A 23,914-nucleotide genomic window follows, 5' to 3' on the forward strand; every position below is an offset into this window, starting at 1 on the left:
TCAGCTCTTCTTGGTCTAAAGCCTGCCAGTCTTCAGACTAGAACTTATATCATAAGCCCTGCTGGGTCTCCAGCTTGCTAACTGCAGATCTGACAGTAAATCTCTCTCTACACACACATCCTACCAGTTCTGTTTCTCTGGGAATCCTAAAACACCTTCTTCCCTGACTCTCCCTTCCAGAGTCTCCCTTACATGGGAGCCTAAATCCCAGGGACCAGCTGCCGTTCTACTCAAAGCCAAGTTAGGAGGGAACAGGGGCTCGGCATGGAAGAGCCTTGGCCGTGGTTGAATGAGAATGGGACAGGGGTCATCCACTACCCTAGGACAAGGGAGAAGCTGAGAGAGCCTCGGTGGGCCGCTCTGGGCCCAGGAAGAGCCCATGGGGCACTCAGCTCTGACAGCTCCTGTCCCAGCTGAGCCCTGATGAACCTGACACCAGACATCAGATCCCCCATCTCACTGGGGTCTGGGACTCTCACCTACACCCAACACCAGAGGATGGAAAACTGACCTCATGTCAGGTTGTCTATCAGAGACAGCCAGGGCCATGGGACAGCTGGTCTCCATTCCAGTATCAAGGGTCTGTGCCTCGTAGATCAGCTCTGACTGGGGACACGAAGGACAGCACACGAGCTACATGCTGGGCACTGTTTGCCCGAGTGTGTGCGTGCATGTGTGCAAGTGTACATGTGTCTGTGCCAGAGAGAGAGATAAAGAATTTTATGAAACACACATAAAAGTTTACACAACAAAAATACACAGCTTGATGAACTTTAACCTCTACCTAAGGCAAGAAATAGGACATTACTAGCACCCAAGAAGTTTCCCCTAGGCTAATAAAAGGTGTTCACTTAATACCCACAATAATCATTACAGGAAAGAAGGTATTATTATTCTCATTTATCTGCAAAGAAATGAAAACTCAGGTTCAGAAATTTCCTGATTTCACAGTCAGTCAGTCAAACCCTGACTTTGTGTTTGAACCCCGAGCTCCTTCCACCCTCTACCAGTTTCTCCCAATAAAACATGAGCAAAACACAAAGGGGGAGGAAGGGCATTTGAAGATGTGTTTGAATCTCCTCGCCCCTGAGGTCTGGAGGACTGCACGCCAGGCAGGTGGTTGGACTTGCTGAGACTAGGGTCTTTTTCAACTCTATGCTTGGTGCCTAATTTTATACTATCATTAAGATGAAAATGCAGGGAGCTCAGGGCATGTCCCCTAGATCTGTCCCAGCCAGGTCTTGCCCTCCCCAACTTTGCATTATGGATGGAGTGAATCATCTGGTAAATAATTCACTTGTCATCGGGCCAGCAAGGGTAACAGGAGAGCAGGGAAAGGGTGGCAGAAGGCTGAGGTTGGCAACCCGAGCCAGACCCCCAGTCCTTCCGGGGCCAGGCTTTTGCTCTGGAGAGAGAGCACCCGAGTGTCAGGCAGGAGCCCCAGGTAGACAACCACCCAGGGAGATGAGGCCATGGAGAGGTCCGAGGGCTCTGCACAGACCACTCAGCCTCCTGCTGCTGACACCCCTTTGCCTTCTGCATGTAGGGGCCTCAGGTGAGTGATGCTCCGGCCACCCCGCCCGGTGGACCATTCCCCACTCACATCCTGCTATCTCTCCCGCTGCCTTCTTTGGGATCTCCCTTAAATGGTTGCACAGCCATTCAATGAAGTCCCTCAGCTTTCTTTATCCGCTAGGGCTTAGCCAGCATGCCCCGAGCCACTGCTCTGTGCCAGGCGGGGGAGGCGGGGCCAGGGCACAGAAAGCACGCTGAGTTACCCTCCCAAGGCTGGGGTCATCCTGTCGGTGGCCATCGGATAGTAAGCATGGTGTGACATAGTCAGATCTGGGCTTCCCAACGTTGCCTCCAAAGTGGATGGTCTTCAGGTTGCCGAGAGCACTTGGGAGACCAACAGTCTAGCTGAGAGATGCTGGCAGCTTGGGCCAGAGCAGTGTCCACAGAGTTGGGAAGAAGCAGCTTCTGGGTTAAGGGTTCTGCTTCTTGATCAATGGAGCAGCAGAACTTTGCCCTTGCTGCCCATGCCTGTCTCCCCTTCTCTCTCTGGAGGAGCTGGGAGCAGTGGGGGAGAGCCTGAGATGGGCAGCCAGGCCCCACTCCCAGCTCGACCACTTACCGTGTGGTTCGAGACGAAGTGACTTCATGCTCAGAGTCTCTGGGGGATGTGATTACCGTGACAGTTAAGGTCAACAAGTAATGTGTGTGCAGGACTTCACACAAACGCATTCAACAAACGGAAGCTAATGTGAATCACTCCCATGCCTTTTCATCTGAGGCATCATCCGTGTATGCTGAAACTCAGCACATTAGAGCTACCAGGCCACGGGGGACAGGAGAACATGGGGCTCAGGCACATGCCGCGGTTCCATGCTAGGTCCTGAGCAGAAAAGAACAGCATAGACTGAAAGCTCCCCGAGTGGCTCATTTGGTGGAGTGGCTCATTTGTCCTTGTAACCCTGGTGCCTGGTATGGGGACAGACACTCCATAATTAGCGGCTGACAACTGCATGCTGGCTGGGCTGCCAGCACGCTGCTGACATCTTCCCCTTGCTGCAGTGGGTCTGGACTCCCCCTGGAATCTTTATGCAGAGACAGCCCCCCACCCCCGAGCCTGAATTGCCGGTGGCCATGCAGATCTCCCAATCTTGGGCTGATCATCAAATCGACTTCTGGATGTTTGTTGAAAATACAGATTCCTGGGCCCTGACGCCCTGGGGATGCTGACTCTGTGGTCTGGGATGAGGCCCCAGAGTATATATTTTTATCAAGCTTCTGCAGTAGTCTGATGGCACGTGGGGATGGGAGCCTCGGCTCCAGTCTCTTCGCTGATCTTGGTCAAGAATCCCTGGGCCGCCGGCTCCCACAGCACAGCTGGAGAAGAAACTCCAGAGCTCGCTCAAACCCACTCCAGGAAGGAGGACGAGGGGCCCAAGGAAGGGAAGCAGGAGAGCCCAGGCCAGCCCAGACGTCCTGCATTGCTGCTCTGTCCCTAGGGCCACCCCATCCGACCCACCGAGGCCCTGACGAAGAGGCCACGTCCATCCAAGGAGTGCGGGGTGGCTCCGTGGAGCTGGCCTGTGGCTCCGGACTGGCCCCTCTCGTGGTCTTCTGGAGCTTCACTCCCCTGGGCTCGCTGACGCCCCGGCCTGTGGCTGTCACCAATGGAGCAGAGTCCAAGGTGGAGGCCGGGGCCTCGGCTCTGGGGGCCGTTAGTCTACGGAACAGCAGCCTGGTGCTGCAGGAGCTGCGGGAGGGGGCCCGAGGCCACTTCCTGTGCCAGGCCCTGCAAGCGGCCGGGGGCCAGCTGCACACCACCTACTCCTACCTCTCGCTGGCCGTGCTGGGTGAGGGGCCGAGCTGGGATGGGTCTGACCTGAGTGGCCTTGTGTGCTGCTTGGCCTCTACTTGCATGTGCCTCCCATTGCCTTGGGCCAGGCCCAGGTGCCACAGGACCTTGCCCTGGGGGAGTGAGAAAACCTGGGCTTGCAAGGAGGGGAGGGCCAGGGCCCCGTGGGCAGGCCAAACCCCCATCCGGGCCTGGGTCCACGATAACAAATGCAGGCCTCTCCTTCCTCTGGCCAGTGCCTGTATCAAAGCCTCGGGTGAGGCTGAGTGACCTGTCCCCTGTGGAGGGGACCTCCGTGTTGGCCACATGTGCTGTCCGGGAGGGCACAGAGCCTGTGACATTTGCCTGGCAACATCGGGCACCTCAAGGCCGGGAGGAGGAGCTGGTGGAGGTGACAGAACGGTGGCTTCGGCTAGACCCGGTCAACAGGACACACCTGGGCTGGTACATATGCCGTGCCCACAACACCATCAGCCAGCTGAGCAGTGATGGCACCTTCCTTGATGTCATCTGTGAGTCACATGGGGGGTGCGTGGTCAGGGCTGGCACCTCCCCTCCCTTCTGCACCCTGCTTCCTGACACACCTTAGGGCCCCCCAGCAGCACCCAGCCCGCTGAGCAGCTCCAATAGCGAGAGCCTCAGGGCACTGTGGGCCCCCCCACTCCCTGTATCAGACATGGATCTACTACAGGAGTTCTAGCCTTTTCCAGGTCATGAGCCTCTCTTCCCAGGAAAATGCACATACATTCGGCGTCACAATTTTACCCGTAATTATGGTAAAAGGGGTGGCCTGAGGAGCTAGCCTTTGGGTTGAGCCTGAAGGCCTCGCAGGGATCAACTGGACCGTGGGAAAACCAGAAGGAGGGACACAGTGGACAGAGAGGGCAGCAAGTTAGTCCCAAGTCAACAGTTGAGAGCCTCAAGGTAGAAATCAGAAGTCTGTCTTTAAAGCACAGGAAGAGGGGTGCCTGGGGGGCTCAATCGGGTGGGTGTCTGGTTTAGGCTCAGGTCATGATCCCAGGGTCTCAGGATCGAGCCCCATGTCAGGGTCCCTGCTCAGTGGGGAGTCTGCTTCTCCCTCTGCCCCTTCCCCTTCTCCTGCTCTATCTCTCAAATAAATGAATAAAAATTAAAGAAAATAAAGCACATGAAGAGCAAACAAAGGATTACTTTTCAGAACCCACAAGGAACTCCAAAACAAGCAATGAGGGAGAACCTAATACAAAAGTGAAGAGCCTAATACAGACAATACAATACAACCTAATACAAAAGTAAACAAATGACCAGAGTACTTCTTTCAGTAAAGAGAACAAATAAAACTAATGAAACTTTGCAATTAAAAAAAGTAACTTAAAAATGGAATTAGAAGTTTGTGTGAAAGGAAGAAGACTAGGACGGTCTAGAGCCACACTGTCCAACATGGCTGCCATTCACGGGGCTCGAGCCCTGCAGATTTGCCTGAACCAAACAGGTGTGCTCAGCCTACCAAAGGCACACTGGATTTTTAAGACTGAGTCAAAACAAACAAACAAACAAAGACAAAAATAAAAAACCAAAACCCCAAATAGCTCGTCAATAGTTTTTATAACTGATTATACATGAAATAATATTCTGGGTGTATTGGGTTAAATACAAAATATTATTAAAATTATTAAAATCTATTGATGCTGTTTTGCTTGGTTGGGTTTAGCCATTTTTCCTTTTTTAAGATTTGGAAATTTAAAATTGGAAAATTTAAAAAGATCTGTGGATCTGTTGGACAATGCTGATCTAGAGGATTTAAAAAGCCAGGACTCATGCTGTTCTGTCTTGTGGGTGGTGGTTTGTAGGATTGCAAACTCAGGACCACGGAGGAGACAGGCGAGCAGTTCTTGGGAAAGACAGAGGAGAAGAATGGCAGGCAGAGGAAGTCAGAAAGACGGGAAAGAAGGAAAGGCAGTGACCCAAAGAAGTGAGAAGGGCTGGCCCTGGATCATGGTCGGGGCATCGTCACACCCTGTGTTCTGCCCTCTCCAGTCTAGAGGGGCCAAGCGTCCCGATCCCAGGAAGCCCCTCGATCCTGGCTGAACCGGGAAGGTTGGCGCCCTACCTTTCTCCTACCTAGCCATCTCTTGCCATCCCCCTCCCTCAGTCCCTCTGGGAAGCCTCCCACAGCCTAGGGAGCTTGCCTCCACGGACCCTGAGCACCTATATTTGACTGGACTTATGGCCCCCAGACCCTGAGTTCCTTGGGGCCCTCGCCACTGGTTGTCAGGGTAGGCACATAACACAGGCTCGTTGGATGGTCAGTGCAACCAAGATTATACAAGTGAGTGAAGGAAAGAAGACCGGGGAGATGAGACAAGTCTTCCTTGCCCTCCAGATGGTCCGGACAATCCTGTGATCTCCGTGGAGCCACTGGGCTTCAGCGAGGAGGGTTTCTGGGCCAAGGAGAGGGAAGAGGTGACCTTGAGCTGCCTAGCCGGATCCAACCCCCCAAGTCACTACGTGTGGCTCCGTGACCACACTCAGGTCCACACTGGGCCTGTCTACACCATCGCCAGTGCCACACGCGCCCACACAGGCCTGTACACCTGCCTGGCCCGCAACAGCCGCCTGGACACGCGCACCCAGGCCAGCGCCAGGCTCACCATCTACTGTGAGTGTGTGGGTGGGGGCTGCCGTAGCCCCGTGCCCTGTGGGAATCAGCATGGACATTGTCGGGGATGGGGGTTGGGGAGCCAGATGGGGCTGCTGAGCAGGGAGAGAGGCTGTGAAATCTGTGGGAAGGGGCAGGGAGAGGGAAACCCCTGACCCTATTTGGACCTTGTTCCCCAAGTGATTCTTTCCATGGCTTTGGGGACTGAACTGAGGCACAGAGAAGGGTAGAGAAATGACCATGAGGCAAAGGACACAGCAGCAAAAAGGAGAAACTGGGCAATGGGGAACCTAGGGGAAGCTGGGGGCTTCCAAGGGCCCCTGGGATTCCTCAGGGGCTCCGAACTCTTGCTCACCCCCTCAGCCCCTTGACCTGAGAATTCAGCTCTTTGCTCACCAGCCCCTCAGAAGAATCCATCTTTCCCCACCCACCCAATTCTCCCTACTTCTCCTACCCTCGCCTTGTGGCCACCAGGCCCCCAGCTGGGCCTGGGGACCACAGTGTCCCAGCGGGGACATCTGTCCAGCCCATCCTCACCCACTTCTCCACCCAGATCCCCCTGAGGGGCAGCCCTCCTGTGCTGTGCTCCCCACCCTCGGGGCTGTGACTTTGGTCTGCACCTGGCCTGGGGGGCTTCCAGCTGCCCAGCTGCAGTGGGAAGGGCCCCAGGGAGCTGGCCCTACTGCCCTCAGCAACGTCACCTGGAGTCAGCCCGCCACCCAGCTCCCCAACGGCAGCGTTTTCATCTGTGCTGGCCAGCACCCAGCCCTGGCGCTGCCCGCCCTCTGCAGGATCACGCTATGTGAGTGGACTCAGGACACAGCAGGGCGCTGATGTTCCAGGTGTGGGCAGGGGCTGGGGAAGCGCCCTCGAGGAGCCCTGGGATCTGAGGAGGGGCTCCAGATCACAGTCTCCAAGACTTGCCGTGAACAAAGAGGTGGGCAGCACTCAGCTCAGACCTCCCTCCCGACTGCTCTCCCTGCCAGCCAGGTCTCCACCACTCTGCCGTGTCCTCTGCAGTTTGGGCTTGGAGTCCTACGGCACCTGCCTGTCTCCCAGCCTCCAGCGGCAGACTGTCATTGACCTTAGATTACTACCACCCTCTTGCATGTTGCTCTTGAAATGTGCCTTTAGCCTTCTCTCTGCCTTGAAAACTTCTACCCACCACCCAAGATGAAGTTCAGATACCATCCTGTCTTTAAAGTCCTTCTGCCTGAAGCCCCAGAGAGTTTGTCTTTGTACCTGTACTCGAGCATTCATCAAAGTATATTGTAATTGCTTGGTGTCTGTTCCCATGATTACTCTGGCACATGGTCAGCCCTCCGTAACTGTGAATGAATGAATGAATGAATGAGCGAGTGAATAAGGCAATAAGTGAAGGAAGGAGGGGCACCTGGGTGGCTCAGTTAAGCATCTGACTCTTGGTTTCAGCTCAGGTCATGATGGCAGGGTCATGAGATCTGAGCCCTGCATCGGGCTCTGCGCTCAATGGGGAGTCTGCTTGAGAGTCTCTCCCTCTCCCTCTGACCCTCCTGCTTGTGCGCGTGCTCTCTTTTTCTGAAACAAGTAAATAAAATCTAAAGGAAGGAAAGAAAAAGAGAGGAAGGAAGGGAGAGAGGGAGGGAAGGAGGGAGGAAAGAAGGGAAGAAGGAAAAGGTAGGGCTACAAAGCCCTTTGTCCTCCTGTACAGCCATGCTGAGCCATTATTCCCTGTCCAGGGGATCCCCTCCAGAGCCCCACTTGCTGGACCACAGCCACAGTCGAAGACCAGTTCATCATGCTGAGCTGTGAGTGGCCTGGAGGCCAGCCCCCTGCCCTGCTGCGCTGGCTGGATGGGCAACAGCAGCCCCTGGATGGCAGCAGCCCCTCGCTGGCTGTCCACCTCTTGCAGGCCCAGGAAGACCTGGCTGGCCGAGAGTTCACCTGCCGGGGCACTCACCCACTCAGGGTCCCTGACCCCCATTGCCGGCTCCAGCTGGGTGAGTGGAGGCTTGTGGCTTGGTTCTGGCCGAGGTGTGAGAGCAGCCCCTTTGGAATCAGGAGGAGGGGCCCTGGGGGCTGTCTGTGCTGGAATGCAACGTGAGTCTGGGCCAATTCATCTCTCAGGGACTCAAGTGTTTTTGATCCATAAAATCAGGGCATTTGGTCTTGGTCTGTGTTGTCCAATAAAAATACAATGTGAGCCATATATAGAATTTTTAAATTTTCTAGTAGCCACATGTGAAAAAGCAAAAAGAAACAAGAGAAACGTTTTATTGAACTTAATATATCCAATATATGATTATCTCAATGTATAGTAATTTAAAAAATTATGAATGAGGTATCCTAGTCTACTGTCCTCAGAATCTGGTGTAATTAGTTACAGCACATGCAGGTGTGGGCCAGCCACATTGCGAGGGTTCAACAGTCACATGGGGCTGGGCTATGGCTGTTGGACAGCCCCCGTCTGGCTGGCCAGTGACTCTGTCTCCCTCATTTGCATTAATTTGCATGAGAGATGCCTGATTATATTCCTGCCTTGCATTCATGTTTCAGGCACCAGAGGTCTCTACTTCTCTCACTGCCTCTATGGGTTCTGGGTCTGCTTTCTTTCTGTCTTCATCTGGCCCCCGCCAGTCCTATTTATTGCCAAATCAAGAAAAAAAAAAAAAGAGTTAAGTATTAAAGTGAAAAATGTGGGAAAAGCACACAGAGGAGCAGGCACATATAACAGTTCTCACAAAATAATTCATATCTTGGTCCCTGGGTGCTCTCAGGAGACTCTTCCCTGGGAATATTTCCCTCCCTTATTACTCAGTCTCCGGGCTAGAAATTCCATCCCAGGAGATTCACGGACACCCAAAACGCTGGGTGTTTAGGACTCAGTACATAAAAACTAAGCACCTGCTCTGGGCCCAGCCCTGTGCCTGGGGCAAGGAACTGGTGGGCCACTAGGGAGAAGGGGGCCCCACTGGCAGGTGCTGGGAGGGAGGCGGTTAATACAGAGGTGAGTAAGGCAGGGGCCCCGCCTGTAGGAGCTGAGACTGGAGCGGGGTAGCTGAGGGGCATGGAGGCACACAGTTACTGTCAGGAAAGCCTGGAGCAGATGGTGCTAGGATGCTGGCATAGAATCGGAGCCTGGAAGAGGCGGCAGACTAGCCCTAGACAAGCTTCACTCTCAACTCCGTTGGCCCTGTCTCCTGTCTCTCTTCCCCTCCTCATCCCCTCCAGGGCTAGCCAGCCCCTCACTGCCCAGCCTTCCCACTAGCCTGGGTACGGCAGACCCCTCCCAGCCTGACTCTCTCTGTCCCCGCAGAAGCCCCCCAACTGGCAGTGGCTCAGTCCCGAGTGTCTGTGCTGGAAGGCGGAGAGGCCTGGCTGGGCTGCGCCCTCCTGGGGGGCATGCCGCCTGCCCGGCTCCTGTGGCTGGGGCCCCAGCAACGGCAGGTGGAAGGCGGCACCTCCGGATTCACGCTGCACCCGGAGGGCGCCCAGCTCCACCTTCGCATCCGGGATGCCGACCCCGCGGGCCACAGGGGCTCCTACCGGTGCGTGGCGCGCAACGCCCTGGGCAGCAGCAGTCGGAGCGTCCTGCTGGAGGTCCGGAGTGAGTCAGGTGTAGCTGGCGCTTGTGTGTGGCGAGGGGCAGGGGGCCCTAGAGGGGAAGGCACAGGAATCCTCTGCTTCCAAATTTGGACACGTGCGCTCCGCGGGCACCGACAGGCCCTCCCCAGCGCGGACCCAGATGGGCTTGTGTGAACGCGACTGCGACGCGCTCCTGAATGCAGGCCCGCGGTTCCCCTTGGTGTCGCAATCACCTTTCGCTCAGTTTGTAGATGAGGAAACCAAGGTGACACAGACCAGAAGGGCACGCTCCAATGTGGTGCCACGCTACTGGCTGTCTCTCCACAAAGGAGAACAAAGCTGGGGGCCCCAGGTACACGCACGCCTTGTGGTTGCAGTGGTTCAGGTGCCTGCGTGTGTCCCGCCCCCTCCCCTAGGATACCCGGCTCCTCCCAACGTCACCATCCGCCGCCTGACCTACGGGAGGCACCGGAGAGAGGTGCAGCTGCGCTGGGCCGTCGAGGGCCCCGGGAACCTGACGGGCTTCCTGGTGCAGCGGAGGGCCAGCGTCCCAAGCCCGGGAGCTGGGGCCTGGGAGACGGCGGCCAGGGACATCGAGCCTGAGAGCCGGGGCCGGAAACTGGGCGGCTTGGACCCAGGTGTCCGCTATGCCTTCCGTGTCCTGGCTCTGAATCACCACACGGCTGGACACCCCTCCGAGGTGAAGACACCAGGTGCTGAGGCCACGGCCACAGAGGCACCCACCCTTTCTCCCCAAGATCGAACCCCAAACCCAGGTCCCTCTTCTTCCTCGCAGGGCATCCCCTACTCCATTCCTTTGGCCCCTTTCCACCCAATGCCTCCATTCCCCGGTCTTTCCTCTTCTCCACCCTCCCCTCAGGTCAGGTCTGCTGCTGTCTTTCCCATCTCTCCCTGGGAGGCCCAGGAGGCCCTGGGCCTGGGGGTAGGAGCCACAGTTCAGCTTGAATCAGAAGAAATGCGATGGGGTGGGGTTCAGAGTGCTGGCGATTCAGTAAGGGGAGGGGCCCAACTCTGTGCCTCAGTCTCACCTCCCAGGGTACAGGTGGGTTCTCAGCTTCCTGAGGCTCTCTCTCCATTCTGGGAACTCCACATTTCGTGGTGTCCTTCCCTTCACCCCCAAGCTGCCAAGACAACTGGCCTCTGCCTTCTATGGCAGAAATGGGGGACTTGGCTGGGGACGTGAAAGCTCTAGAGCATGAGGCATGCAGAGAGCACCTCTTTCCTTGGCAACGACTTGACCTCTGGATTCTGGGGGTCCAGTCTTGCTTTTGAATGTCCACCATGGGGCATTGCCTGCTTGCTGCCCTTGCAGCCTTTGTTGTCAAGTTCAGCAGTGGCTCCAAAGCCATGTAACTAGCGCTTTCAACCCTTAGCGGACCCCCCCTTCAGCGCCTATCCAGCAGTGCTGGGTGCAGCGGGCACAGGAGTGGTGGTGGCGACGGTGGCCTCCTTGCTGGTGTTCCAATATGCTGCCCGGCACCCGGAGACTTTCCCCTGTGAGTGGGAAGCTCAAGGGCGGGGCTTCTTGACTCCATGGGGGCCAGGTCTAGACCCATCCAAGGAGAGATGCAGACCCCTCCCCCACCCCGCGCTGGGCAAGGTATCTCGGGTTTTCCTTAACTGTGTCTTCTCCCCAATGCTAGCTGTCCATCCGGGCTCCAACTCCCAAACTTAGGCATCTGGGGCCACCCCCTCTGTGTTCTGGGGTCTCTAGGACAGAGTCTTTCTGGAAAGGGAGGGTTTTTTCCCCAGAATCTACGCTGGGTTGCTCAAGATATGCACTTTCTTTCCTTCCTACAGGCCTTGGTCAGTTGCTGGTTCCCATGTGAGTGTAGAACCCCAGTCATTCTGAGGGTTGGGATTGTCCTTTACCTGGAAGGGAAGGCCGTGGAAGTGTAACAGTCACTAACTTCACTCTCCCACTCTGCCCTCAGGGAGCAAAGCCACCAATACGGGGATTCAAGGGAAGGCCTGGAGGCAGAGGCTGGTAAGCATGATTTCATCCCAAAGATGATTACTCATATGTAAGGACAGCAGTCCTGAGTTTCATGCACAATGCTGTCTCTGGTCCTGAGAACAATCAGGGACGCCTCCACGGCGTCTGTCTCCTTTGCTTGTGCCTGTAGGCATCGAACCGCCACCCACCAACCCAGGTTCGGATCCTGCACAAGAACTCACGGATGCGCCAGTTAATGTCACCATCACTGTGACTGCAACACCATGAGGTCCCAAGACGGGCCCCAAATACGCATAGAGGAGACAGGTGGGAGTTGGAAAGATCCCTCTGTCACACTTGGTTTTACCAGATGGCTAAGACACCGGCTCCCCCTTCCCGCCTTCGTAGCAAGGGCAAGGCTCAGCGCAGCACCTCTCAGTGACCTGGTTACAAGAGACAGCTTGGCCCAGCTTGTGGAAGGGAGAGACAGAAGGATGAGGAAGACACATAACTGGAGAAAAGATGACCGGGTGTCCAAGGCCGTGTGAGAAGGGTGGTTCTGGGCACGGTGCCTGGTGCGTTATGAGCAAGCTAGCCGCTTCCGCACAAAGCCTGTGAACTGAGCAGTTGCTAAATAAATCCTACCAGATGCTATCACTGGGAGAAGACTATTTCCCCTGCAGTTCCCACAGGGAGAGGCTGACCCCGGCTGGGTCCCAGGTTCTCCTACTGACGGGGTGGCTAGGAGATGGGAAGCAGGATCTGAAGGTATGTGCTCTGCTCATTCAACTGTAGCAAGAAATGCGCCCTTCTAGAAGTTATTCCCCAAATCTCACATTCCTTCCCCAAGAGCACAAGCTTCAATTATGGGACCGACTTCATCAGAGGGGCGGCGGGCCAGGTGGCCATCCCTGGGTCTCTGTGTCTCTCTTCCCCTTGGTGGAGGAGTATCCCGGAGCCCGAAGTGGCCAGAGGGAGGCATGGTCACTAGTCTCCAGGAGTCTGTGTCAGCATGACCAGGTGCCGCTGCTTGCCACCAGGCCCGGGGGAGCTGGCTGGCAGGGGACGGGGGCCGTTCCTGTCGCACTCAGTCTGCTGCCAGCATGACTCATGGGCTCCTGTGTGTGTGTGTGTGTGTGTGCGTGTGTCTGAAATCAGGGTGAACACAAATGAATGCTTGTTCCACTGACTAGAAGCGTCAGGACGCCGAGCTGCCTCGGCAGGGGACTCGGATGAGAAGCAATGGCAAGAAAGCCAGGGGACGATCTTGCCAGGAATAAGTGGCGCCTGAAAGGAGACGGGAAACGGACAGAAACTGCAGTTGCTTCTTAGGTTCTCACAGATTTTGACTTTATTAGAAAAGGGATTTCAAGTTCTCTCCAGGCTCTCAGGACTGGAGCTGAGGTTTAAGGGAGGCTGATTTCAACACAGGGAGTAAAACAGAGTAAACTGATTTCAACACAGGGAGTAAAACCCCATGCCAAAGACCCTTTCTGGTCAAAGCAGCCCAGACATTTTTTCTTTTATAGGGCTGCTTTTCTTGTAGAGGCGAAACGTCTGCCCAGGGGTTCCCACAGATGGTCCAATGGTCAGCACAGACAACAGCGAGGAGGGCTCACTCCTCTCCATGCCCCTCAGGCTCCTCTCCGTCCCTCCTTGCTTCCTTCCAGAGACACAGAGCACCCCCCCTCAAGGGTGGGGGGGTCTGCCTGCTCGGACACAGCCCCCCGGGGCTCAGGGATACTCCCAGGCTCCCCATGAAACACTGGCTGTCCTAGATCCTGCTCCTTCAGGGCCCGGATCTCTGTGGTCAGAACAGAAGGGATTAACTCACGTGGCTCTGGGACATGCGATGGGGATTTTCAGAAGAGGACGGGGATGGAGGTCTGAGGAAGACGTACACCCACCCCGACTACAAGCTACAAGCAGCTTCATACAAACGGGGAGTATCTGACGGTCCCCATCTTCACATGCTACTCTCCAGGAAAGCAGCGTTCTCTTTTAATACAAAGTCATATCAACCAGACAAAACCTGTCAACGCTACATCATTTAGAATATGTACAGTTCCAAACATAACATTACAACTTTCAGGGAAATAAAACATACTTTTCAATAGGATACAAAAACATGCATCTCAAAGCCATTACTTTAAAAAAAAAAAACAGAGCAACACAGGTGAAATCCAGCCATGAAGTCAAGCTCTTGGCAGTACTCTCTCCGTAATGAGCTCTCTGGATACTGGCCTTCACAGACTCACTCCACAAAAACAAAACCCAGAAAGAAATGCTTTCCTAAAAGACCACTTCACAAGGTGTTAAAACATTGCAAGTTCACTCACAACCTGTACAGCACCTATGAGCAGACGATCGGTACGTAATGGGGGGAAAAGGACACAGTGAAATGACACACCAGGAGCAGGGGCGGAGTTTGACACTAAAACAAAGAACCACAGAGAATTCTAAGACCAGAAGGAACAGAGGAGGCCTGACCAATGTCGTGCTCACTGGGCCCAGGGAAGATCCCATTCCCAGGCGGGGGGTGGTGGTGGTGAGGGCTGTCACTAGGAGAGATGGGGATTCTGGGAAGACCAAGTGACAGGCACGGAGCTCCGCCCGCATGAACATAGGGCAGCTTCTGGGCTGTGGGGTCGAGTCAGAGGAAGCATGCAGCAGGGAGGGCGGGAGAGAGCACGCGGAACCGGGCTGGTTCCATGGCAAGAGGAACCGCATGTATTTGGAAAGCAGTCTGGAAAACTGAAAGGAGCTCGGATTACGGCTCCGGGTAAATCGGGTTGAAGCGCCAGCTCTGTGGTGGGGGACTGTGCTGGAGATCTGTTGTGAGGGTTCACGATATGCTCCTATGTCCTCTGACTTCCTGGGGAAGCGACATCAGGCAGGACTGTTGTTGGCGACTGGGTAGGTCATACAAGTTCAGAACGACTCAAGGTTAGGAGGGATGCATAACTCCTGAACGGTAAGGCAATTTTATATATATATTTATATATTTATATTTATACGTCTCAATATATAAAGGCATTTTTTATAAATAAAATACAATAAGAGGGATAACACTTAAAACAGCGTTACTAATAATATAAATAAAAGCAGTCCACAGTAAGATTGCCCTAAAGGGAAAGTCATCTTCTCTTCCTAGTGCACAAATCCCATATCCAAACTCAATCTTTAAAAGCAGTTTATGAGGCAAGGCTCATGCTAGTACACCTGTGTTTCCTGAATCAAAATGACTGCCCACAAACGTCTGCTCCCCAGTTTTCTAAAACTCCCTGTGTGACAGCACGGCTGTGTCTCGGTTGGCCAAACACGGTATGTTTTCATGTCCTGTGCACGAGGATTCTGTCCTTTGCTAGTCACAGAAGTAAGGGATGCAGCTATCCCCCGCAAAGCTAATGGCATCTACACCACGGGAAGAATAAATCCAGTATACTCTCAGTATGGCGATATGGAATGCAGCACTCGATTCAACGGCGTCCCTAATACCTGACCCTGAAATGACACTCGCTACATTCTACTCAAAGTCATTCTTGCAGAGTGACCCAGCTCAAACAGCGTACTTTGCTAACAGCTCTATTTATAAGATACGTAGGCATACATTAAGGGAATACTGATGCATTTACAGAAACAGTTGCTTAACATAGTATTCTAGTCTATTTCACTGCAATTCTGAGGAACTGTGAACTTTTCTCAATTATTGCTGAAACTGCTTGACTCCACATAAAGAGAATCATTTTCTATTTTTTTCCCCCAAAAGGGATGCACAATCTGAAAACAAGCAGTCATCCATTGAAGTTTGACTCAAGTTATTAAAATAGCTATTAAATAGGAGTAGTGTGTGGTTTTTGTGTGTGTGTGTGTGTGTGTGTGTGTGTGTGTGTGTGTTTTGATGTGGAGAAGAAAGGCCTTCCCAAGGCAGCTGCAAATGTCCTTGTCACTCAGAGGGAGCCGTAACTGTGATTTACGGGCTCCACTAACCAAAGCTTCAGGTGTATGTTTACGATGACGACATTCTGAAAAAAGTCAGGAAATTTCAAACCATACCCCTTTCCCTCCAAATTAAATCTTTTCTGACACTCACATCGTCCAAGTATTGCCCATGCTGGAAGCTTGAAAAATAGTCATTTTCAGGTGGTGTGACACCGGGAGCACAATGGGGGTCTTTCTTTCCAAGTCTACTTTCTTTCCACTTTAAACTCATTTTGTTCCTACTCTTAGAAACAGTCAAAATGAGCCCTACAGTGACAATTTAATAAGCCAACCCAATTTTGATGCAGTGGGACCAGAGGGCTATCTTTTTCTCTCTAGCTTTGATCCCGTCTACATACTCCACAGACCTTAACCTCAACCATGATCATGACACCGTCTGTGACTAGTGCCTAGAAAACTGAACATCATTTGTGCCCCTATGAAGACAGAAAGCCAACAGCTCACCTATCACTTCTGTGGAAGGTACTCAAATTCATAAGACACCTGCTATTACAAACACTAAGTTACAACCAAGCGTGACTTCAAATGTTCTCAGAAAGTCTGATAAGACAATACACCAAAAGACAGCTTTCCATCTGAAAACTTCAGTTCCCTCTTAGCCGAACTGGCCAATAGGCTGGATCCTTGCAGGAGGAGCTCTTATGGTCACTGAGTTTCTCGGAAACATGGAATGATGCCACCACTCTCAGATGATTGAGAACTACGCAAAACTAGGTTGCTTCCTACCGAGGGGGAGGAAGGAGGAGGGAAATTTTAAGGCATAAATAATATAAAAGGGCACACATTTTAAGATACATTCATAGGACATTACTACTACAAAAAAAATAAATAATGATTTTCTCTGATTTGAATTCATGTCCTTCACACAGTCCATCCCCTGGCCTGTTTTGTGCAGTTACTGGCTTGAAGTGGGAACATGACTGGCCGTTTGCACACCCTCAGGTCTCTTGGGGTTGCTGAAGGACCCCTGCAGGGCTGTCTAAAGGAATGCCAGGAGGAGACCAGGTGTTCTTTTCAGTACAGTCCTTGGACACATGAGGCAAAATAAGAGGATTCCAACTTAAAATTTTGTTCTCTGTTTCTGAATGGACACAGCTGTCTCCTGAAAAACACAGAGGTTTGGGAGCATTATGAAATCAGAAAGGCGGATTTATAAACAACAGTCTCGCAACATTACTTTGAGCAATAAAGAAAAGAGTAATGAGTAAATGTAGAGCCCAGTTATGTTGCGTTTGACTTTGAGAAAGAAAGTAGGTCTTAGAGATTTAAAATAAGGTTGAGCTCTCATGAACAGCTGTATAATTCACCTCGGGGCTAAAGCAAACCCCTTAAAACCCCACAAATAAGCATTCTAAGGAAAAGCTACAACTCCAGAAGCAATTCAAATGATAAAAGAGGCCCGTGATGATACAATACATTCTTTCAGCAACTCTACTGTCCAGGCACAAACCAAATCAAACCCCCTTGGATTTATTCTCCAAACTGTAATGGGATTAATATCCTGAGATGAAGGATATGAATAACAGAATTTCACAGAATTCCTTATACAGTCAACTTTTTTGCAGTACCCAATACCCCCCACCCACTATTTAAGAAATATGTGACTTGATCACAGAGAGAACGTCCTGAAAGCAACTGTCCTCATATAGGTCTTACCTAACTAGAGACCAGCTAGAAACTCAAGATTTAAAATGTCACCTAGTACCTCTGTTGAACTCTGCTGTATCTTCTGTGCACTCAGAGTTGATTTCACTCCTACTGTCCTGACAGCAAGTATGCTGGGCAGGTCTTGGCACCATGTCATCTTTGAAGTCCTCTTCAACTGACTGGCCACAGTCGGGGACTGTGGAAGCCAGGCATGCAGGCATCTTCATGCGACTGAGGGGCTTCATTTCCAAACCATCCTGAGGATAAGATGTTACCACTGGGACCACAGGAAGGGGGCTGCTGCTGAAAGTGCTGTTAGTTTTCGTGAAACACCTAGAAAATACAACCAAAAGAAATAGGATTGTGTCTAGAGGGATTAATAATTAGAAGATACTTACTTTGAAATATCATTTCGTATTTTGTATTCCAAGGTTCTTAAGAAAGATTAGTGCTTAAAAATAATGAAATGATTGACTATGATTTGATATAGTAAGAACTCAAAAATTACAGTTAAAATGGAATACAGCAGGAGAATGCACCACTTACGAATAAAACCATATATGGGGGCGCCTGGGTGGCGCAACTGGTTAAGCATCCGACTCTTGGTTTCAGCTCAGGTCATGATCTCAGGGTCAAGATCTCATGGTCATGAGACCAAGCCCTGTCTCAGGTTCCACGCTGAGCATGGAGACTGTTTAAGACTCTCTCTCCTTCTCCCTCTGTCCCTCCCCTCCCCTAATAAATAAATACATCTTAAAAAAAAAAAAAAACACAACCATATGTGAGGACCTATCTCACAGGCTTCCTTTGCCTTGGTCTGTGTCTGAAGTTGTCTTCCTTTTTACAACAATTGGTTCCTGAATATAGCACACAAAAGAAAAAGGCCATTGGTCACTGGAAGGAATAGGGGAGAAAAAGAGGAAGAAGAGAACAGAAAGCTAAGAAACCTACGGCCACATGAGAGGACTAATCTTATGAAAGCCAACAAACACACACTGCTTTGAAGTCAGATAATACGTTCCCTCTCACCCTTGGAAAAAACACTACATAGATTAGACATTCAAAATCCAAGTTTTATTTTTAAATTTTTCTTTGCATAATTAGTTGCTAGAATTTATTAGCACTGAGCATTTCAATCTTGCTCTACTTTTATTTCTTGCTCTCATCTAAGATACGTGTTTTCTTTTCTTCTTTCTGTTCTTCCGACTGAATAATTTCTATTGATCTCCTAGTTCTTTGATTCTTTCTTCTATTGTCTCCAATCTGCTGTTAAGCTCATTCAGTAAATTCTTCATTCCAGTTAACTATACCTTTCAGCTTGGAATTTCCATTTGGTCCTTTTTATTGTTTCTGTTTCTCTGCTGCAATCCCTCATATGTGAATTCATTGTATGTTTATCTTCCTTTAGGTGCTTGAACATATTTATAACAGCTGCCTTCAGTTACTGCCTGCTAATTGTGGTATCTGTGTCACCTCAGGGTCTTTTTCTATTGACATTTTCCTCCTTAAGTATCCTATTTTCCTACTTCTTCACCCATATAGTAGCTTTATTTACTGGCTTCCCCCCCCCACCCGCCAATTTTCTGGTTGGTCTGTTGGTCTTAAACTCCACCCTCTGACACCTTCTGTTTGGGTCCTTGACCCAAGACTGGAGAATGCCCTCCAGCAAAAATCCATGAACAACTGTCAGACATTGTCTTTTAAGGTTAGATTTATTCAGTTTCCGCCTGCTTCTGTTTATTCTCTAATACTTCCAAATGCTCCAGATTTCATCATTATTACCTGTGAATGATCGAGCTAGTCCATCACTAACAGAAGCTGGAATTAGAGAAATATACTTTTTATTTCCACAATTATAAGAAGATTCTCATGAAGACATTTCATTTGGTTTTGATTTGGGCATGTTAGGTAGGAAACACACAGCACTGACTGGTAGTATGATGTAGCTAGGCAATGTTAGGGAATAAAGGTAAGCATTCTTTGGATTTCCACCTTTTTAACATGGAATGTTACATTTCTGGGGCAAATGAAAATCAGTCAAGGACGTCCACAAAAATGTTACTAGCATCTCTGTTGGTTCAAATTATTGGAAATACTGAATGCTAGGCAGGAAGAAAGATCTGAACCTGCAAGAGAGTAAGATATCTGTCAGAAAACCAGATCCTTAATTTAAGTAAGTCCAACATTCATTTCAAATAGAGAAATATACTTACTATACCTTTAGTGGAATTCAATACTTGTCACCTGAAATGAAAGCAAAGTATGTGAGGCATTAATTTGCACAGAATAGTTTGAGTAAAAGATATAGGACTATATTTTAAGTTTTAATAATATAGAAGAAATATATACCTGATTCAAATAAAACCCAACTGTTTCCATGCATGTCTTAAGCCAATAACAAATGAAGGAAGCACTAGTATACAAGGAAGTTTGCTGGAGACAGAATCAGAGCTTTGGGCTAGACAGATCATGATTCCAGGATAGTATGGTATTATTTGTCTCATGCTACATCTTATTCTACTATAAATTTTAAAAACTTCCCTGGGATGCTGGTAAAGGTGAGCACTGATCTTCTGAGCCATTTGGTAATGTCTGTGTTATTGGGTTCTTTTCTTCTTGGATTTTGTCTGGTCTCTTCCATTGTCCCAATGCCTAGGGAACCTGAGACTCCCCCTACATATTTTCAGTTCATGGGATCAAATACAGACTCTAAGTAAGGTATTTACCCAAAATGGGGGACATGGTCAGAGGCAAAAACAAAAGAAAAACAAAACAAAACAAAATTAAAAACCCACAGAAACCCTACCTTTCTGAATTCAGATACTACTAATGAAAATTTAATGGATATTATCCATTTATATAAATAACCTAACATACAAGAGCCCTTTATTCTAAAAGCATTTGCTGAACAACTTCTAAATGTCAGACACTGTGGCAGACACTAAAAATATAAAGGTAAATACAGCAGATTTCCAACTTCCAGTCACGCAGGGGAGATGGGAAAAGTAAACAAATGGCTACGGTGTGACGTGGGGTTATATAAGAAGATATAAAAGACACTGTCAGCACTCACCTGTGAAAAGGGTAATAGATGTGTGGCTGGTGAGAAAGAGTACTTTCCATGTGACCAGCTAGAGACCAGTGTCTACTCTTTCCTACAAGTTCAGACTCAACTGTCTTACAGTCAAGGAAATTACATCAGGTAGCAATTACAGACCTACAGAATAAGGAGGATTCCGATTTCCCCAAACCAGAAATATCTCTGGTCAGGGGAATCTAGATGGCTACCATGACTTGCTGGAAATAACTTCTGAAAAATTAAATTGCTGTTTTCTGGCCATGACTGATTAGTTTGTATCACGACTCTCCTGCCAAGGACTACTACAAAGAATGGAGAAATTTTTACTTTAAATCTGTTGAAGTCATCAGAGGGCAACTACCCAAAAAAGCAAGCACCTGAATGGCTGGCTCTCCAGAGAAAAGGTAAATGTTGAACCTGAGTTTCCATACCACTTTTCCTCTTGAGGCATTTGCCCGATTCAGTGCAAAAAGAAAAGGCTGAGACATCAAGCAGAAGGTGGGGGCTACAAAGCTAAGACGCTGAGCAGGCCTCCCAGCACTTTCATGGCACTGAGAAGACAGAAACTGGAGTTGAGTCTCCTGAAGAGAGAAACACTTTCCGTTGGGACCCTTGAAGATTTACGCTGTACAAATAACGGTGATGTAGAAATAGACAATGCTTTTGTAGCCACGGAAGTTCAGCAGTAAAACAGCTCTGTTCCAGATTGCGGAAAAGTGATGTGCCCCTTGCCAAACTGCCTGCCAAAACCAATCCTTCTGGAGAAAGAACTCCTCCTCCAGAGCCTCTGTGAGTTTTTATACGCACTGCCTAGAATTCATAAAAAAACTACCAGGCCCATCAAGAGAAAGGAACGAGAGAAAAGTAAGTGATGCATATACCGAGTTACGAGGCAAAGACTTTGAAAGACCTGGATGCATACATTCACGAAAACAGATGACAAGACGAGGAATTTTACTAGACACCTAGGCCCACTATTGGGATTTCTACACTACAAGAGTAGAATAACTGAAATTGAGAACTGAATACACGAGGCAAAGAGCTAACTGGGCACAGATGAACAGAGGGCCACATGCACAAAGCAGGCGTCGCACCCCATTCAGACTGCAGTGCAGAGACAAAAAGGATGGGAAATAGAGAAGGAAGCTTAAAAGACACTTGAGGCATAGCGAAAAGTGAAAAGCTCAAAAGCATATACAGCTGGAGTCTCTCTGAAGGAGAGAAAAGAGAATGGGACAGAAGCCACATACGGAGACATAAGGGCTAAGAATTTGCTAAAACTGAGGAAAGCTCCAGCACGGATATGGAAGTCCTATGAACCCCAAGCTATTCAGAATAAATACAAAGACGAATACACTTCTGGATGTGAACAATTAAACTGCTGAAAGCAAAACACAATGTGAAAACCATAAAAGCAGCCGGAAGAAACAGACATTATTACTCTGACAGGGAACCGTACTAACTGCACAAATGATTCTTCACCAGAAATGACAGAAGCAGTAATGCGACATGATTAAGGTACAAAAAGAAAGTAACTGCCAACCTAGAATTCAATGAACTGTAAAAAGGATCCTTCGAAAAGGAAGAGGACCTGAAGACGTGTTCAGACCAAAATGCTGGGCGCCTCTGTGACCCTCAGACCTGTTATTATAAGAAATACAAGAAATACCAGAGGCGGTTTTTCACGTTGAAGGAAACGATTGCCAGCAGATGCGAGAAAGGAAATACAGAAAGGAACCAGGAGCAACAAAGAAAGAAAGTGTCAGGAATTCTGAATAAATACTGACGTCAAGAAATAGTAACTGTAATGTCTTCGAAGATTTTAAATATTTGTAGAATGAAAACCTGTGACAAAAATAACATAAAACCCTAGAGAAGGAATGGAATTAAAATGGTCTAGGAGGTAGTAAAGAACTGAGGTAAATGGGACTCTAATTAAAGTCATGGTATCCAGCACCACGCACATAGTTCATGGCACACGATAGGATCTCAAAAATGTTGAACTAATAAACCTTAAAACATCAGATTTTGGGATGCCTGGGTGGCTCAATTGTTAAGTGTTGGCCTTCAGCTCAGGTCATGATCTCAGGGTCCTGGGATCGAGCCCTACGTCGGGCTCCTTGCTCGGTGGGGAGCCTGGTTCTCTCTCTCCCTCTGCCTGCTGCTCCCCCTGCTTGTACTCTCTCTGTCTGTCAAATAAATAAAATCTTAAAAAAAAAAAAATCAGATTTTTAAAAAAATATCCTTTTTCTTAAGCAAGTAAATTCATTATCAGGGGCAGGGAGGGGCCATGACTAAACTAATTGGAAAATACCTGTAAAACCTTGTTAATGCCCAGTACTAAGGTGAGACATGTCCACTAAAGGGAGAATGAACAGATACACTTACCCTCGAAGATTTTTGTATCCCTGCCGTAGTTATCTGTGTCCTCTTTCAACACAGGCTCTGTTGTCTGGGTTTTCTTTTATCTGTTGGTTTCAAAGTCGTCTGACTTAAACTCCCCATGAGGGCAGGCAATGCTTAGCCTCAGTGTCAGAGAAAGCTCTTAAAACAATGAGACATACAATACACAGTCTTGTCCTTTAAAAAAAACAAAAATCCCAACGATGATGCTGTAAAATTAACTAACTGAGCTTCTGGCTTGATGCCTCGTTTCTTTGCAAGAATCTGGAAGTCACACAGAGGCCCTAGAGACCCAAAAGACCAAAAAGGGTCATCAGGTCAGAAAGAAGAGTTTTCATTTAAAAGAAGCAAAGTCAAACTGTAGGAAAAAAAGAAAAAAATACTTGCCAGTATTAGAAAAACCAGGGAAGTTCCCTAAAAACAAAATTTTATAAATTAATAATTTGTTTGGGTACACAGAAGAGGAATGAAATTTCACAATGTTAACATAAAATAATGACAACTCACCGGGTAGTAAGAGGCCTTAAATTTTTCTGTTTCTTTCCTTTTAGTTTCTTTTTTCCCTGTTCATTTCTTTCATTTAAAGTGAAGGATGAGATTTTTAAATGAAGTGTGGGGGCAGCCCTGACAGTTGAGCGAGAGGCACCTTTGTGAGGTAGCCGAGGTGAATCACACGGTGGGGCAGGACCCAAGGGATGGCCAAGACAGAGGGGCCACGGCCAACAGTTATGGATGATAACCTGGTCTTCTGTGCCAGGGCAAACACACAGGTTCAACACACAAGAGGTTTTAAAAGAAATGACATATATTTCACAAGAAAAAAAAAAAGTACAATTTTATAGTTCCCTATTCTTTGGTATCTATTTTTCAGCAAAGTGAAATAGAGAGGATAGTAGCAGCCGTTTACTTTGGTTCTGAATCGTGACTCTCCATTCACAGAAGGGTGTTGACAGTAAGATCATACTTCGAATTAGATGATCCACTTTCCAAGAGGATACACCAAACTGATTTAAAATTTTCCAGTACACTAAATCCTAACTCCTAATCATCAGGCATTAACCATTTAGATAACCACAAACCACATGTAAATAATTTCATTCTATCCCAGGTATCTACAGGTGTTGGCATAAAAATGGTTTCAACTTAGGGGTTATGTGCTAAGACGTAAGCATAGAGGACAAAGTATACAAAAAGGAATGGGGCGCCTGTATGGCTCCGTCAGTTAAATGTCTGCCTTTGGCTCAGGTCATGATCCTGGAG

At 49.3% G+C, this 23,914-nt stretch overlaps 2 protein-coding genes and 1 long non-coding RNA gene across 5 annotated transcripts in view; 1 reads left to right on the top strand and 2 right to left on the bottom strand.

Annotated features, from left to right (window-relative positions):
* Nucleotides 1-1,464: 1,464 nt before the first annotated feature.
* Nucleotides 1,465-11,811, top strand: VSIG10L2 (V-set and immunoglobulin domain containing 10 like 2). The gene is made up of 12 exons (XM_032869005.1): nt 1,465-1,555; nt 3,012-3,362; nt 3,601-3,876; nt 5,727-6,002; nt 6,556-6,804; nt 7,721-7,981; nt 9,298-9,588; nt 9,983-10,279; nt 10,961-11,083; nt 11,388-11,412; nt 11,522-11,574; nt 11,714-11,811. The coding sequence occupies exons 1-12, from the start codon at nt 1,465-1,467 to the stop codon at nt 11,809-11,811; spliced, it is 2,391 nt and encodes a 796-aa protein (XP_032724896.1).
* A 3,586-nt stretch (nt 11,812-15,397) lies between these two features.
* The window catches only part of CDON (cell adhesion associated, oncogene regulated), a 95,745-nt gene continuing 87,228 nt past the window's right edge, over nt 15,398-23,914 (bottom strand). For both annotated transcript variants that reach the window (XM_032868867.1, XM_032868868.1), the window contains exons 19-20: nt 17,231-17,505; nt 15,398-16,627 (exon numbers count right to left, since the gene is read on the bottom strand). In XM_032868867.1, the coding sequence (XP_032724758.1) occupies nt 16,464-16,627; nt 17,231-17,505 (439 nt within the window). In that variant the 3' untranslated portion in view covers nt 15,398-16,463. The remainder of the gene's footprint in view (nt 16,628-17,230; nt 17,506-23,914) is intronic.
* On the bottom strand, nt 18,866-22,932 carry LOC116874269. 2 transcript variants are annotated; one of them, XR_004383958.1, is made up of 3 exons: nt 22,640-22,932; nt 19,391-19,416; nt 18,866-19,298 (listed from the first exon to the last, which is right to left on the bottom strand). It is a non-coding gene; the product is annotated as an uncharacterized LOC116874269 (long non-coding RNA). The 2 variants fall into 2 exon arrangements; XR_004383957.1 differs by having other exon boundaries at nt 19,386-19,416.

This window comes from Lontra canadensis, unplaced genomic scaffold (assembly GCF_010015895.1).
Source record: "Lontra canadensis isolate GAN:19392208 unplaced genomic scaffold, GSC_riverotter_1.0 scaffold36, whole genome shotgun sequence".
NCBI classification, from domain to species: Eukaryota; Metazoa; Chordata; class Mammalia; order Carnivora; family Mustelidae; genus Lontra; species Lontra canadensis.

What these genes read in the sequence shown, in the direction of transcription:
- VSIG10L2 (XM_032869005.1), top strand. Translation starts at nt 1,465, where the DNA reads ATGAGGCCATGGAGAGGTCCGAGGGCTCTGCACAGACCACTCAGCCTC. An exon ending in CGCCAGGCTCACCATCTACT is followed by an intron (nt 6,003 to 6,555) that starts GTGAGTGTGTGG and finishes TTCTCCACCCAG; the next exon opens with ATCCCCCTGAGGGGCAGCCC. An exon ending in GCACCCGGAGACTTTCCCCT is followed by an intron (nt 11,084 to 11,387) that starts GTGAGTGGGAAG and finishes TCCTTCCTACAG; the next exon opens with GCCTTGGTCAGTTGCTGGTT.